Source organism: Sander vitreus, chromosome 24 (genome assembly GCF_031162955.1).
Source record: "Sander vitreus isolate 19-12246 chromosome 24, sanVit1, whole genome shotgun sequence".
NCBI lineage: Eukaryota > Metazoa > Chordata > Actinopteri > Perciformes > Percidae > Sander > Sander vitreus.
The window spans coordinates 12,922,507-12,938,454 of NC_135878.1; the positions used below are offsets into that span (position 1 = coordinate 12,922,507).

Consider the following 15,948-nt stretch of genomic DNA (forward strand, 5'->3'; position numbering starts at 1 on the left):
GCATAACGCTAGAATGACGTCTAGAATACTTTTCCTCGCGTCAATGATGAAAAAGGATTGTCTACCTTGAAACATAAACGTATTCATATGTGCCGTGATTTTCCTGGTAGACAACTCATGTCATGTGCAGTTGTAACACAGACTAGCTACAGCTGCATGTAAAGGATGGAGATACTAAGGGCTAATTTCGGTTTCATTGACATTGTTCATACTGCTCAGAGAAATGTATTAAAAACACAAATCTTCATTGCTTCTCTCCTACTCTGTAAACATTACACTATTAATCTCGCACAATATACAGAATAACGATGGCACTGATATTTACTAACATTAGCTTACATATGTTTGGGAACCTGATAGCTGATGTTAGCAATGAAATGTTACCAAAATAACGTAAAACTATTATTACACTGGAAGGAACACTCACTGACGAAGTCGTACTTCTTGGAATGATATGGCCCCCGTAGGAGTTGAAACGCGCTCCGAATGGGGGAGGGGGGGCTAGAAACTAATATTCCGTTGGTTGTCATATACAATTTCACCGCTAGATGGGAAAAATTCTTACACAATGTAGCTTTAAGTATGGCAGGAAACAATCACCACAAACTCCTGGGCAGTTCAGTGCTTGTTTCGTTTTTGACCTTCATAGTGTTAGAACATTTTGTGGCAGCGGTATAGGCAAGGATGTTTCCTGGTAAGTGAAAACCAGACTTACAAGCATGATAAGCGCTAACCTAATTGTCCACCATAGGGATGTCCCTCCCAGGATTTCGCGATGTCGTGATCGCGCCAATTCACGCAAATTCAACCAATCACCGCGAATTTAGTGCGACTCGCAATTTTGACCAATCGCCACAACTTCTGCAAATTTGACCAATAACCTGAAGTTTCCCGCGACTTCAACTAGGGCTGAACGATTAATTGCATTTGCAATAATATCGCGATATGTTTAAACACAATTTTCTAATCGCAAAGGCTGCGATTTGGTCTCGTGACTCGCAAGAGCAAATCAGTCTGCACTCCGCAGAGAAAGCATCAACATAGCACGCTAACGCTACGCCGTACCTTGAGCAGATTTCTGTCATTCAAACAACTCTGAGTTGTAGTTTAAAACTTTTAAAGCCATTTTAATAAAATGAATGGTTTTATTCGGGCTTGAGTCCATGCATTCAGTTAATGGATACAGGCACGCAGAACTGAAGGCTCGGTTAGCAACGATTAGCTGTGATTAGCGGTTAGCTCCAGTTAGCTAGCTCTGTTATAAAGATATGGAGCGGAGGAGACTGCCACGGGGAGGGGTAACAACCAGACTCTGATAAATGACATTCGGGGAGCTTTTCCACAGCAGCGTGGCTGTGTTGTTTTAACAGTTTTATTAGTACAGTTCAGACAAGACCAGCAGCAGCATGCTACTACTAACGTAACGATAGCCTCTCTGTCTCTGAGTGTTAACAAAAGTTCATCTCAATACTTTGTTATATACCCTTTGTTGGCAATGACAGAAGTCAAACGTTTTCTGTAAGTCTTCACAAGGTTTTCATACACTGTTGCTGGTATTTTGGCCCATTCCTCCATGCAGATCTACTCTAGAGCAGTGATGTTTTGGGGCTGTCGCTGGGGAACACAGATTTTCAACTCCCTCCAAAGATTTTCTATGGGGTTGAGATCTGGAGACTGGCTAGGCCACTCCAGGACCTTGAAATTCTTCTTACGAAGCCACTCCTTCGTTGCCCGGGCGGTGTGTTTGGGATCATTGTCATGCTGAAAGACCCAGCCACGTTTCATCTTCAATGCCCTTGCTGATGGAAGGAGGTTTTCACTCAAAATCTCACGATACATGGCCCCATTCATTCTTTCCTTTACACAGATCAGTCGTCCTGGTCCCTTTGCAGAAAAACACCCTGAAAGCATGATGTTTCCACCCCCATGCTTCACAGTAGGTATGGTGTTCTTTGGATGCAACTCAGCATTCTTTCCCCTCCAAACACAACGAGTTGAGTTTTTAACAAAACGTTCTATTTTGGTTTCATCTAACCATATGACATTCTCCCAATCCTCTTCTGGATCATCCGAATGCTCTCTAGCAAACTCCAGACGGGCCTGGACATGTACTAGCTTAAGCAGGGGGAAAAGTCTGGCACTGCAGGATTTGAGTCCTTGGCGGCGTAGTGTTACTGATGGTAGCCTTTGTTACTTTGGTCCCAGCTCTCTGCAGGTCATTCACTAGGTCCCCCATGTGGTTCTGGGATTTTTGCTCACCGTTCTTGTGATCATTTTGATCCCACGGGGTGAGATCGTCCGTGGAGCCCCAGATCAACGGAGATTATTAGTGGTCTTGTATGTCTTCCATTTTCTTATAATTGCTCCCACTTGATTTCTTCACACCAAGCTGCTTACCTATTGCAGATTCAGTCTTCCCAGCCTGGTGCAGGTCTACAATTTTGTTTCTGGTGTCCTTTGACAGCTCTTTGGTCTTGGCCATAGTGGAGTTTGGAGTATGACTGTTTGAGGTTGTGGACAGGTGTCTTTTATGCTGAGAACAAGTTCAAACAGGTGCCATCAATACAGGTGAGTGGAGGACAGAGGAGCCTTTTTAAAGAAGAAGTTACAGGTCTGTGAGAGCCAGAAATCTTGCTTGTTTGTAGGTGACCAAATACTTATTTTCCCGAGGAATTTGCAAATAAATTCATTAAAAATCCTACAATATGATTTTCTGGATTGTTTTTTCTCATTTTGTCTCTCATAGTTGAAGTGTATCTATGATGAAAATTACAGGCCTCTCATCTTTTTAAGTGGGAGAACTTGCACAATTGGTGGCTGACTAAATACTTTTTTGCACCACTGTATATTCAGATTTGATTCATTCAATAAATTATTATTTTTTTGCCTCAAACCCACCAGCCATTTTCATATTATACCAACATTTGCAGCATCCTGAGCCTTTTTGGTAAGGCTACTAGGAAATCTCAGCCCAGAGTAGTTTTATTCTCCCCAAAACAGGTTTCCTTTTTATTTTTAAAGAACTAAAAAAAAAATCACAACCTTTTTTTGCAACTTCCACTGTCTCCCGCAACTTCATTGCAACAAACATACAAAAGACATCGCAACTTTTATTGCGACTTTTTACAAAATCTCCCGTGAAATCAGGCATTTTGGGCCGCAACAATCTCAAAAAAAGGCCGCGAAATCCTGGAGGTTAACGTTGGGTTGCTTTTCTCCAAAAGATGAATCATTCACAACTTTTTGTCGCAGGCATTCACAATAAATTGAAAGACCTGCATTTTCGCCAGATTGTCTGACAAGTGACGCAGCATTTATTTGTAAATAAATGCTTATCCAGCATTGGCAATATGCTGCTAATCTCCCCATGAGTGGTGCATCTTGTCTAGCAGCTCCTCCAACTTTTAGACACACCAGCTAGCAGGGCCGTTTCTACCCATTAAAAAGGTCCAACTTCTTAAGGACAACACTGTTGCCAACTTGGCCCTTGTTTATGGTGTGACTGATTTACCTCTAGTCTCTAATCTTTTCAAATTAATTTAAATAAAAAGGTTGATCATATAATCATTTTTAAAACATTCAAAACTGTTAGTTATTTCTCTTTCAAAAGGCAGTAATACAAAACATTAAAATCTACAGTGTTCATCTGATTTCATACATTAGCAGTGAAATAATGCATAATCATGAAACCATGATTATGTTTCAGACCATAATAATACCATAATAATTGAGCTACCAGTGTGACGGCATTTTTGCCTTCCTTTCTGAGTTATGTAAACAAACGATTGTTAAAGCTTGTTGGCTCCGACTGGACTTCATGGTGCATTCAGCTGACCCTCTGTAAACACATATTGCATTCATGTCCCCCTTGTTATTGTGAGTGTCAGTGCTGGAAAAAAATCTTTAAATCGAAGATTGAATTGAACATCCTGACACCCCTAATTATTATGAGAGTGAATTGAGCTACTTATCAAAGTATTGTTAAGATTCACATTAATAGCTGTTTGTTTGTGTTTCACCTTTACCTTCAGATGTCCAGAAAGTGATTGTTGGTGAAGAACATCAGCAGGAGTGGAGCTCCAGTCTGGACCAGGAGGACACAAAGCCCCCACACATTAAAGAGGAACAGGAGGAACTCCGGATCAGTCAGGAGGGAGAGCAGCTTCAAGGGCCGGAGGAGGCTGATATCACCAAGTTCACATTCACTCTGGTCCCTGTGAAGAGTGAAGATGATGAGGAGAAACCTCAGTTCTCACAGCTTCATCAAAGACAAACTGAAGAGATAAAAACAGAAGCTGATGGAGAGGACTGTGGAGGACCAGAACCAGCCATGAAATCAGATCCAGATACACTTTTACAACCAGCTACTGATGACGAGACCGAAGACTCTTCTGAACCTGAGACTGATGACAGTGCTGATTGGAAGGAGACCAGAGAACCTCAGTCAGGTTTAAACTCTCTGAATAATGATAGATTCCCTGTTAGCGATTCAAGATGTACTACTGGTGAGAAAGCATTTAGCTGCTCTGAGTGTGGGAAAAGATTTGGCACCAATGGAGATGTGACGAGGCACATGAGAACCCACACAGGAGAGAAACCATTTAGCTGCTCAGTCTGTAAGAAAGATTTTGGACAGAGTGGAAACTCACAGATACACATGAGAATCCACACAGGAGAGAAACCATTTAGCTGCTCAGTCTGTAAGAAAGCTTTTACAGAGAGTAGAACTTTACATAGACACATGAGAACCCACACAGGAGAGAAACAGTGTATCTGCTCAGTCTGTAAGAAAGCTTTTACAGAGAGGGCAAGTTTAAAGAGACACATGAGAATTCATACAGGAGAGAAACCATTTAGCTGCTCAGTCTGTAGGAAAGCTTTTACAGAGAGTGGGAATTTACAGAAACACATGAGAATCCACACAGGAGAGAAACCATTTAGCTGCTCAGTCTGTAAGAAAGCTTTTACAGAGAGTGGAACTTTAAAGACACACATGAGAACCCAACACGTGAGTGTTACAAGCCCCCCCCTTGTTTTGCTTCTCCCTGTCGGCTCTACTCAGGTGATCCTGATTTGATCGTTAGTGGTTGGCTCTTCCCCCTGTACTCAAGGAAGGCTGGAGGACTCTTTCAGACTGAAGCAGCAGTTCACCAGTGTTTATATTTCTTGGGGGATTGAGGTGTGAGGGGTATGGTACAAAACCAAGCTGTTTGGAACTAAATTAATGATATACATACAGATGTATAAATAGTAACTGATAATGAAATCATTGAAAGAGTCTATGAAAGTAAATGCATGAAGTTGGCCAGGAGTATTAGTATATTGAAAAAAACTAGATACCTATAGAACCAAAATACACTACATACTCTGTACTACATGCTTATTTTACCATATTTGTTAAACCATATTGGTAAATGTTGTTAGCTGTATTTGCATATCTGTTTTGTAATATGATATTGTGAAGGAAGGGAGGACCTAATAACAGGGTGTACGTGGGGTTTTAAAAAGTATTAAAAGGTAGTAAATCAAATTAGTAAAAATGAAGGCCATTAAAAGGTATTAATCGCCATTTTACAAGGTATTAAGTTTTTTGAATTACTTTTTGCAAACTATGAGTTGTTCTTTTGTTTTATTATGTTAAATAACAAATGTGTTCATATTATATACAGTTGTGTTCAAAATAATAGCAGTCCAACTTCACTAACCTCATAAATCAAATTTCTTGGTAGAAGTGATATTTCTACATGGCAAATAATTTACTAGTAAGTGTTGCAGAGTCATAGAAAACCAACAGACCCAACAGTCATGACATGCATGCTGCTCATTCAGTGTAATTAGGGCCCAAGCGCCGACAGCGGCGAAGGCCCTATTGAAACTGAAGGAATTATTATTATTATTATTAATATATATATATATATATATATATATATATATATATATATATATGCAAATGAATTGGCTTTTTGAGGGGCTTAACATATTCAAAAACTCACCAAAATTGTCGGGCGCATCAAGTCTGGTGAAAAGTTACGTATTGTAAGGGTTTTGGGAAGAGGCGCACAAAAATGGCTCGCTGGCGCTCCCTACAAAACTTAAAAAATTGAGCCCCTGCAGTGCGTTTATCATAGACTCACGAAACTTAGTACACATATGTAGCCTGTCAAGACCTATAAGAAACGTAATTAGAGCCATTCCCTAAACCCAACAGGAAGTCCGCCATTTTGAATTCAAAGTTTGAAATTAGTGCGATTTTAGCCATTTCCACATAAGTAAATTTTATTTATACAGCGCTTTTCAATCCTCATCAATAGAATAAAATACAAATACAACAGAAACAATTATCAAATAAATAAAAGACATAAGCTACCCAAAAGCTAACCTGAACAAGTGAAGACTCACTTGTTCAGGTTAAAACAGTCCACATTCTCAGCAAACCTAATGCTGGTTGGTAGTGCATTCCAGAGTCTGGGTGCCATAGCCTCAAAAGCTCTATCCCCACATGTCTTCAGACGAGTGCGTGGTGTGGATAGCAGATTTTGATTGACAGACCCGAGAGACCGGGAGGGGGTGTGTAAGTGAATTATGTTGGCAAGATAATCAGGGGCCTGACCATGTAGAGCCCTATAGATTATGGTGAGAATTTTGAATTGGATCCTGTAGGTTACAGGAAGCCAGTGAAGGGAGTAGAGTAAAGGGGTGGTATTGGTGCGCCTGTGTGATCTAGTAAGAAGCCTAGCAGCAGCGTTTTGAGTGGATTGCAGGCGGTGAAGGACAGATTATTGAGTGAGGAGAAAAGTGAATTGCAATAGTCAATACGGGAGGAAATAAAAGCATGGATGAGCATCTCCAGTTCTGACTGAGAGACCACACCCCTTAATTTGCTAATATTGCGTAAGTGAAAAAAACAGGATTTGGTCAATGATTTGTTGTGAGTTTCAAAAGAGAGGGATTTGTGAAATGTCACCCCAAGGTTCCTTAGACTGGGCCGGACCGCAGATGACAAAGGCCCAATGTTCTGCTTGATCAGAGGAATAGCACTGTCTGGCGCTATGATTAAAACCTCAGTCTTATCTGGATTCAGCTGCAAAAAGCTTTCAGCCATCCAGTTGTTTATGGCGTCTATGCAATCTAGGAGCCTAGTAAGTTTGGATGTCTCATTTTGCCTAAAAGTAAAATGGAGCTGTATGTCATCTGCATAAAAATGATAAGAAATGTTAAAATTGGAAATAATCTGACCTAGAGGCAACATAAATAAAATTAATAATATTGGGCCCAACACTGAACCCTGTGGAACACCACAAGACAGGGGCGATGATGCAGAATGGCAATCCCCAATAGAGACATCAAAAGTTCTATCTGAGAGACAGGATGCAAACCAGTCCAAGGCCACACCTGATATGCCCACCCATTCATGTAATCTTTTAATCATGATATGGTGGTCGACTGTATCAAAGGCAGAACTGAGGTCTAAAAGTACTAACGGTGAGCATAGACCTACGTCTGAGGCCATCTGAAGGTCATTATGGACTCTCACCAGGGCCGTCTCAGTAGACTGTCTCTTCTTATAGCCTGACTGAAATTTGTCATATATCTCCAAATTCTCTAAAACAGCTGTAAATTGATTAGCCACAGCCTTTTCGAGAATTTTGGACAACAATGGCAGCTTTGAAATGGGGCGATAGCTTTTTAACACTGTTGGGTCCAAATTAGGCTTCTTTAATATAGGTTGGATAGTGGCATGTTTAAAATAGGATGGGACACAGCCTGTGGCCAATGAGGAGTTGACAATAGCCACTATACTAGGGCCAATGGCAGGAAGTGCTTTTGAAAATAAGGAGGGTGGTATCATATCCAGTTGACAAAAGGACATTTTCATTTTCTTGGTCAAGTTTAGCAACTCCTGGAGGCTGATTGGTTGGAAAGATTCAATGGTAATAGGCCTAGGTGAAGAAAGGCAGTCTACATGGAGGTGTGGCCCAGGCTCAATATTTGATCTAATAGACTCTACCTTATCAATAAAAAATGACAGCAGCCTATTACTGTCATCTTGCGAGCATATTGTCACAGTGGCAGGAGGAGAGACAATATTATTTATAGTATCAACCTTGGGGTTTCTCTTGGAAGAAGAGATTAAATTAGAAAAATAGGCCAACCTGGAATCGTTAAATAAATTATTAAAATCCTGCATAAGCTCCTTAAGATACAGACGGTGTACTTCAAGCCCAATGGATTTCCACAGGCGTTCAGTCCTACGGCACCTCCTCCTTAGACAACACACATCGTCCGTCATCCAAGGCGAGGCGTTACAGATGGGCTTAGATTTTAACTTTAAGGGACACGTGTCGTACTTTAACGAACTCCTCCTAGAGATTTCATCCGATCAACTTCAAATTTGGTCTGTACCATGTTAAGACGTTAAAGATGAAAAGTTATTAAAAGACAAACTTTTCGTCATAGGGCGTGGCCGTGGCGGCGGCAGCCATTTTAGGCGTTGCGCCGCCGAAACATGAAGTGGGTGTTACTCGAGTGTACATTGTCCAACTGGCTCAAAACTTTTCAGGATTCATAAGACTCATAACTCTGAGGACATTTACTGGACAAAATGTACTCAGTCATAGCGCCCCCTAGTGGCAACAGGAAGTAGGCCTAAAAGTCAAGGTGCTATACTTTAACGAACTCCTCCTAGAGATTTCATCCGATGGACTTCAAATTTGGTCTGTACCATCTCAACACATTAAAGTTGAAAAGTTATTAAAAGAAAAACTTTTCGTCAGACCGTGTGGGCGTGGCATGGCGACCATTTTGAGTGTTTAGCGATGAACAAAGAAGTTATTGTAACTTGAGTGTACGTTGTCGTATCTGCCCGAAATTTCTCACGATTGACAAGGGTCTAGGTCTGAGGACATCTACAGGCCAATATTTACTTTTGGTCATAGCGCCCCCCGCTGGCAACAGGTAATGCAACTTATATGACAAACATCTAATTTACATAAATCTTATGTGTTGTCGACGTGATACTGAGCCGCCCCCTATACTTTAACCACGCCCACTTACTCAGGCCACGCCCCCTTTATAACATTTGAACCGTTTATGTTAGAGTCTTGTGTGAGGTGTCATTGAACTCAGCAGTTCCTTCTTCATTAGTGATGGTTTGGCCTGCCCCCTTTCATAACACATGAACCGTTTAAGGTAGACCCTTGTGTGAGGTATCATTAAACTCAGCAGAGAGTTCCTTATTCATTGGTGATGGTTTGGCCCGCCCCCTGTGCTTAAGCCACGCCCCCTTTCATAAATGCTGACCCGTTTAAGGTAGAGTCTTATGTGAGATATCAATGAACTCAGCAGAGACTTCATTTTTTTATTGGTGATGGTTTGATCCACCCCCTATAATTTAGCCACGCCACTTTTCACAGCTAATGAACTGTATGACGTAGAGTCTTGTGTGAGGTATCGTTGAATTCGGCAGGGAGTTCCCTTTTCATTGGTGATGATTTGCAGTGTCTGAGTGCCGCGCAAATGCACGGTCACAAGGAGCGGCGTCCGCCAGTAACTCCGGCACGCGCAGAGGCGCGAGGGCCCGTCCATCACTGCTTGCAGCTTTAATTTAATCTGTAATTGAAAGGGGCATGTTCAAAATAATAGCAGTGTTGTATTCAATTAGTGAGGTGATTGATTCTGTGAAGAAACAAGTGTCAATTATGGCCCATATTTAAGGAAGGAAGGAAGCAAATGTTGTGCATGCTGGTTATAGTGCATTTCACACTGAAATACTCAGCAAAATGGGTCGTTCCAGACATTGCTCTGAGGAACAATGGACTTTGATTAAAAAGTTGATTGGAGAGGGGAAAACATATAAAGAAGTGCAGAAAAGTATAGGCTGCTGAGCCTAAATGATTTCAAATGCATTGAAAAAGCCTGAACGACGTGGGACAAAACGGTCAACTACCATTCGAATGGATCGAAGAATAGCCAAAATGGCAAAGGCTCAACCAATGATCAGCTCCAGGAAAATCAAAAAAGACTTAAAGTTACCTGTGAGTACTGTCAGGATCAGAAGAAGGCTATGTGAACCAAAGCTATCAGCTAGAATCCCCCGCAAAGTCCCATTGCTGAAATAAAGACATGTACACATTGACTGGCCAAAGGAGAAATAGGGCAACATTCTGTGGACTGATGAGAGCAAAATTGTTCTTTTTGGGTCTAGGGGCCGCAGACAGTTTGTCCGACGACCCCCATGCACTGAATTCAAGCCACAGTACAATGTGAAGACAGTAAAGCATGGTGGTGCAAAAATCATGTTATGGAGATGTTTCTCATACTGTGGTGTTGGGCCTATTTATCACATACTAGGGTTCATGGATCAGTTTCAATACATCAAAATACTTGAAGAGGTCATGTTGCTTTATGCTGAAGAGGAAATGCCTTTGAAATGGGTCTTTCAACAAGACAATGACCCAAAACACACCAGTAAGGGAGCAAAGTCTTGGTTCCAGATGAACAAGATTGATGTTATGGAGTGGCCAGCCCAATCCCCAGACCTCAATCCCATAGAAAACTTGTGGGGTGACTTCAAAAATGCTGTTTCTGAGGCAAAACCCAGTAATGCAGAGGAATTGTGGAATGTAGTTCAATCGTCCTGGGCTGGAATACCTGTTCACAGGTGCCAGAAGTTCACAGATGTGAAGCAGTTCTCAGAAATAATGGTCATGCAACTAAATATTAGTGCAGTGATTCAAAGTAAAGCAAACCCTTGAGACATTTTTCAGTTTATACAGTAAATGTTTGAATTTGTAAAGAAAAATGAACAGCCTAATATTCATTTTTCTTCACTTTCTGTAAAGGTATGACACAAACATGATACATTTTTGTCATGTTTTGATTTTGAATTGAATGTGCAGTGTTCCCAATGCATTGATATTATGGAATTAAAAGCTATTCTAAGGATTTTGAGCATTATTCACTTTTTTAAAACACACTGCTATTATTCTGAACACAACGGTATGTCTATTTAAGTTGATCTTGTAAAGTTTGTGTGATATTATATCCATTGGCGCATGCAAATTTACGAATCCCACTATGGCCACGCCAAGTCCGGCCCTATGAAGCATCCCGATTGGTTGGGGTTAGGCATTGACCTTGAGTGGTTAAGCCGATTGGTCAGGGGATTGGACCTGTACCAATGGGGTTACGTTACCTTGCGTAAGCATGGAAGCCTGGCCAATAAATGCTATTGAAGGGTGGAACTGACGGTGCAGATTACAAAATGAAGGAAGACAGTAAATGTAGTGAGGGGTTAAGAGAAGAGACGGGCAAGAGAAAACGACAGAAAGTTTGTGATCATTTTAAGCTGCAAATATGCAGCTACATCATCTCTGTAGAAAACATCCAGTGTAGGCTACTCATCCATTCCACGGAACGAACTCGACACAAGGTAGGCTAACTAACGTCTGCTGCTCTCGTCCACCGCGCTGTTTTACACAACTAGCCTACAGCATGTTACTCTGCAAATAGCTGTTTTACAAACAAGCTAAAACGAAAGCTTCCAGTTAGTAACTGTTTATTAGTTTGCTACTAATCTTGAAATTTCTGTAAACTTAGCTGCTGCCAGAGAAACCAGCCCCTCCCCCCAGCATGGCTACTTAATATGCACGTGAATGACATCACCGGACCATGCCCGTGATGTCCATCCATCCATCTTCATCCGCTTATCCGGGGTCGGGTCGCGGGGGTAGCAGCTCCAGCAGGGGACCCCAAACTTCCCTTTCCCGGGCCACATTAACCAGCTCCGACTGGGGGATCCCGAGGCGTTCCCAGGCCAGGTTAGAGATATAATCCCTCCACCTAGTCCTGGGTCTCCCCCGAGGCCTCCTCCCAGCTGGACGTGCCTGGAACACCTCCCTAGGGAGGCGCCCAGGGGGCATCCTTACCAGATGCCCGAACCACCTCAACTGGCTCCTTTCGACGCAAAGGAGCAGCGGCTCTACTCCGAGCTCCTCACGGATAACTGAGCTTCTCACCCTATCTCTAAGGGAGACGCCAGCTACCCTCCTGAGAAACCCATTTCGGCCGCTTGTACCCTGGATCTTGTTCTTTCGGTCATGACCCAGCCTTCATGACCATAGGTGAGGGTAGGAACAAAAAACTGACCGGTAGATTGAGAGCTTTGCCTTCTGGCTCAGCTCTCTTTTCGTCTAACGGTGCGATAAATTGAATGTAATACCGCACCTGCTGTGCCGATTCTCCGACCAATCTCCCGCTCCATTGTCCCCTCACTCGTGAACAAGACCCCAAGGTACTTGAACTCCTTCACTTGGGGTAAGGACTCATTCCCTACCTGGAGAAGGCACTCCATCGGTTTCCTGCTGAGAACCATGGCCTCCGATTTAGAGTGCTGATCCTCATCCCAGCCGCTTCACACTCGGCTGCGAACCGATCCAGTGAGTGCTGAAGGTCACAGGCCGATGATGCCATCAGGACCACATCATCTGCAAAAAGCAGCGATGAGATCCCCAGCCCACCGAACTGCAACCCCTCTCCACCCCGACTACGCCTCGATATCCTGTCCATAAATACTACAAACAGGATTGGTGACAAAGCGCAGCCCTGGCGGAGGCCAACTCTCACCTGAAACGAGTCCGACTTACTGCCGAGAACCCGGACACAGCTCTCGCTTTGGTCGTACAGAGGTGGATGGCCCTGAGAAGGGACCCCCTCACCCTGTACTCCCGCAGCACCTCCCACAGTATCTCCCGGGGCACCCGGTCATACGCCTTCTCCAGATCCACAAAACACATGTAGACTGGTTGGGCATACTCCCAGGCTCCCTCCAGGATCCTTGCGAGAGTAAAGATCTGGTCCGTTGTTCCACGACCAGGGACGGAATCCGCATTGTTCCTCTTCAACCTGAGATTCGACTATCGACCGAACCCTCCTTTCCAGCACCTTGGAGTAGACTTTACCAGGGAGGCTGAGAAGTGTGATACCCCTGTAATTGGCACACACCCTCTGGTCCCCCCCTTTTTAAAAAGGGAACCACCACCCCGGTCTGCCACTCCTTAGGCACCGTCCCAGACTTCCACGCAATGTTGAAGAGGCGTGTCAACCAAGACAACCCCTCCACACCCAGAGCTTTAAGCATTTCTGGGACGGATCTCATCAATTCCTGGGGCTTTGCCACTGTGGAGTTGTTTAACTACCTCAGCAACCTCCACCAGGGAAATTGATGCCAATCCCCCCTCATCCTCCAGCTCTGCCTCTACCATAGAGGGCGTATTAGTCGGGTTAGGAGTTCCTCAAAGTGCTCCTTCCACCGCCCTATTACCTCCTCAGTTGAGGTCAACAGCGTCCCATCCTTACTGTACACAGCTTGGATGGTTCCCCGCTTCCCCCTCCTGAGGTGGCGACGGTTTTCAGAAGTACCTTGGTGCCGACCCGAAAGTCCTTCTCCATGTCTTCTCCGAACTTCTCCCACACACGCTGCTTTGCCTCTTTCACGGCAGAGGCTGCAGCCCTTCGGGCCCTTCGGTACCTTGCAACTGCCTCCGGAGTCGTCTGGGATAACATATCCCGGAAAGACTCCTTCTTCAGTCGGACGGCTTCCCTGACCACCGGTGTCCACCACGGTGTTCGTGAGTTACCGCCCCTTGAGGCACCTAAGACCCTAAGACCACAGCTCCTCACCGCAGCTTCAGCAATGGAAACTTTGAACATTGTCCACTCAGGTTCAATGCCCCCAGCCTCCACAGGGATGCACGAAAAGCGGAGGTGTGAGTTGAAAGTCTGTCCTCCAGACGTTCCCAATTTACCCGCACTACCCGTTTGGGCTTACCAGGTCTGTCCAGAGTCTTCCCCCACCCCCTGACCCAACTCACCACCAGATGGTGATCGGTTGACAGCTCCGCCCCTCTCTTCACCCGAGTGTCCAAAACATATGGCCTCAGATCAGATGAAACGATTATAAAATCGATCATTGACCTTTGGCCTAGGGTGCTCTGGTACCAAGTACACTTATGAGCATCCCTATGTTCGAACATGGTGTTCGTTATAGACAATCCATGACTAGCACAGAAGTCCAACAACAAACAACCACTCTGGTTTAGATCAGGGAGGCTGTTCCTCCCAATCACGCCTCTCCATGTGTCTCCATCATTCGGTTAGATCTGGTGGGGCTTACCTCTACGCACAGTCTTGGTTCTGGAACCATACTCCTGGATAGGGGTTGGACTCTTTTCTTCTCCGGAGTTGCCCAGGGTGTGAGGCGCCGGGCGGGTGTGGGGATACTCACAAGCCCCCGGCTGAGCGCCACTACGTTGGAGTTTAACCCGGTGGACGAGAGGGTCGCCTCCCTACGCCTGCGGGTTGTGGGGGGGAAAACTCTGACTGTTGTTTGTGCATATGCACCAAACAAGAGTTCAGAGTATTCGGCCTTCTTGGAGACCTTGAGTGGAGTCCTGCATGGGGCTCCAGTCGGGGACTCCATAGTTCTGCTGGGGGACTTCAACGCGCACGTGGGTAATGATGGAGATGCCCGTGATGTCTGCATTCTTTATTCTTTCTCCTCACTCATTATTAGCCTTCTTAAAATGTGTCCCCCTGAACAGTGTAGTTGAATAGCCCTGCTGTAAGCGTTGTACAGTCCCATTTACCCTAGGGTTAGTGAACAGCTCTTTTGCATATCCAGTGCAAAGAGCCAGAGGCAAGAAGGGGAAGGGGGCGAAAAAGATTTACATTTGGGCCACCAAAAATGTACTTTTGCCAACAGAATAAGGGGCATGGTGCCCCATGCGGCCCGTGCCAGCAGTGGTTGTAGCCGATTCCGTGGTCTGTCCCGGGACCATGGTCTCTGGCAGGGACCAGTGGATACTGCCACTAGGGGTGCTAGAGCCACTGGTCACGACCAGCTCCTCAATGGTCTGCCCTGTGGTCCCTGTGGTCTGTGGACCTGTCCTGTCGTTTAGCAGCAACGTTAGCTGGATAAATGTCAGAGATCATAATCTTTTGTCTATAAAATACACTACAGCAGATATGATGATTATTATTATTGAGTATGAAGATCCGTGTGGTCAGGACCAGCTGGTCTCTGGCACAGACCAGTGGTCCCAACCACTAGGTGCGCTAAAGACACTGGTCGCAACCAGTGGCACAGCGGTCATGACCAGCTTCTTACTGGCACAAAGGGCACTAAAATTACTGGTCCTGACCACCTCCTCTGTGATCTGTTCTGTTGTTTGGACCAGTTGTGTGATCTGTGGAGTGTTTGTATTTATTTTGAATACAACTTTTCACGTTTCTTACTGTGTTAGCAGAATCGCCTAATGTGTTAAGCCATAATCATTTGTCTATCCAATGTCATTGATCACTATTATTAATAGAAATCGTAATAACAATGATTAAATTATTATAATTAGTCATAGTTGTATGAGTAGTACTGTCGATTATGCAGGTCAGTGTGTTTGTGACCTGCCGCACAGTCCTGACCTCGCGACCAGCTCCTACCTGGCATGGACCAGTGGTCACTACCACTAGGAACGCTAAAGACACTGGTCTGTCTTGTGGTCCTTGTCATCTGCCTGTTGTCTTGACCAGTTACTGAGTGGTCTTTGGAGTGGTCATTTAATACACCTCCCCTTTGTCATTGTGTTGGCAACACTGTGCTGAATAAATGTAAAAATAAATAAATAAAAATCATTATCTTTTGTCTGTCAAATTTTATTGATCATTACTATTAATAGAAATAACAATGATTAAATTATTATTAGTCGTAGTTGTATGAGTAGTACTATCGATTATGCAGGTCCATGTCTTCCTGACTGGTTTAATCTTTACCAATGTGTTGCATTTTAAAAGCTTGTCACATTACCCTTTGTATCAAATCTTGATCTAGAAACTAATGTCAAATAAATGTAGTGAAGGACAAAATGTAGAGTTGAGTGACAAAGCAACATCAAA

The 15,948-nt window shown here is 43.9% G+C and overlaps 1 protein-coding gene across 1 annotated transcript in view; it reads left to right on the forward strand.

Moving 5' to 3' along the window:
• Positions 1-5,735, forward strand: part of LOC144512531 (uncharacterized) — a 28,687-nt gene extending 22,952 nt beyond the window's left edge. The window contains exon 8 of the mRNA XM_078243263.1: positions 4,032-5,735. Within this exon, the coding sequence (XP_078099389.1) occupies positions 4,032-5,077 (1,046 nt within the window). The 3' untranslated portion in view covers positions 5,078-5,735. The remainder of the gene's footprint in view (positions 1-4,031) is intronic.
• The last annotated feature ends 10,213 nt before the right edge of the window (positions 5,736-15,948 follow it).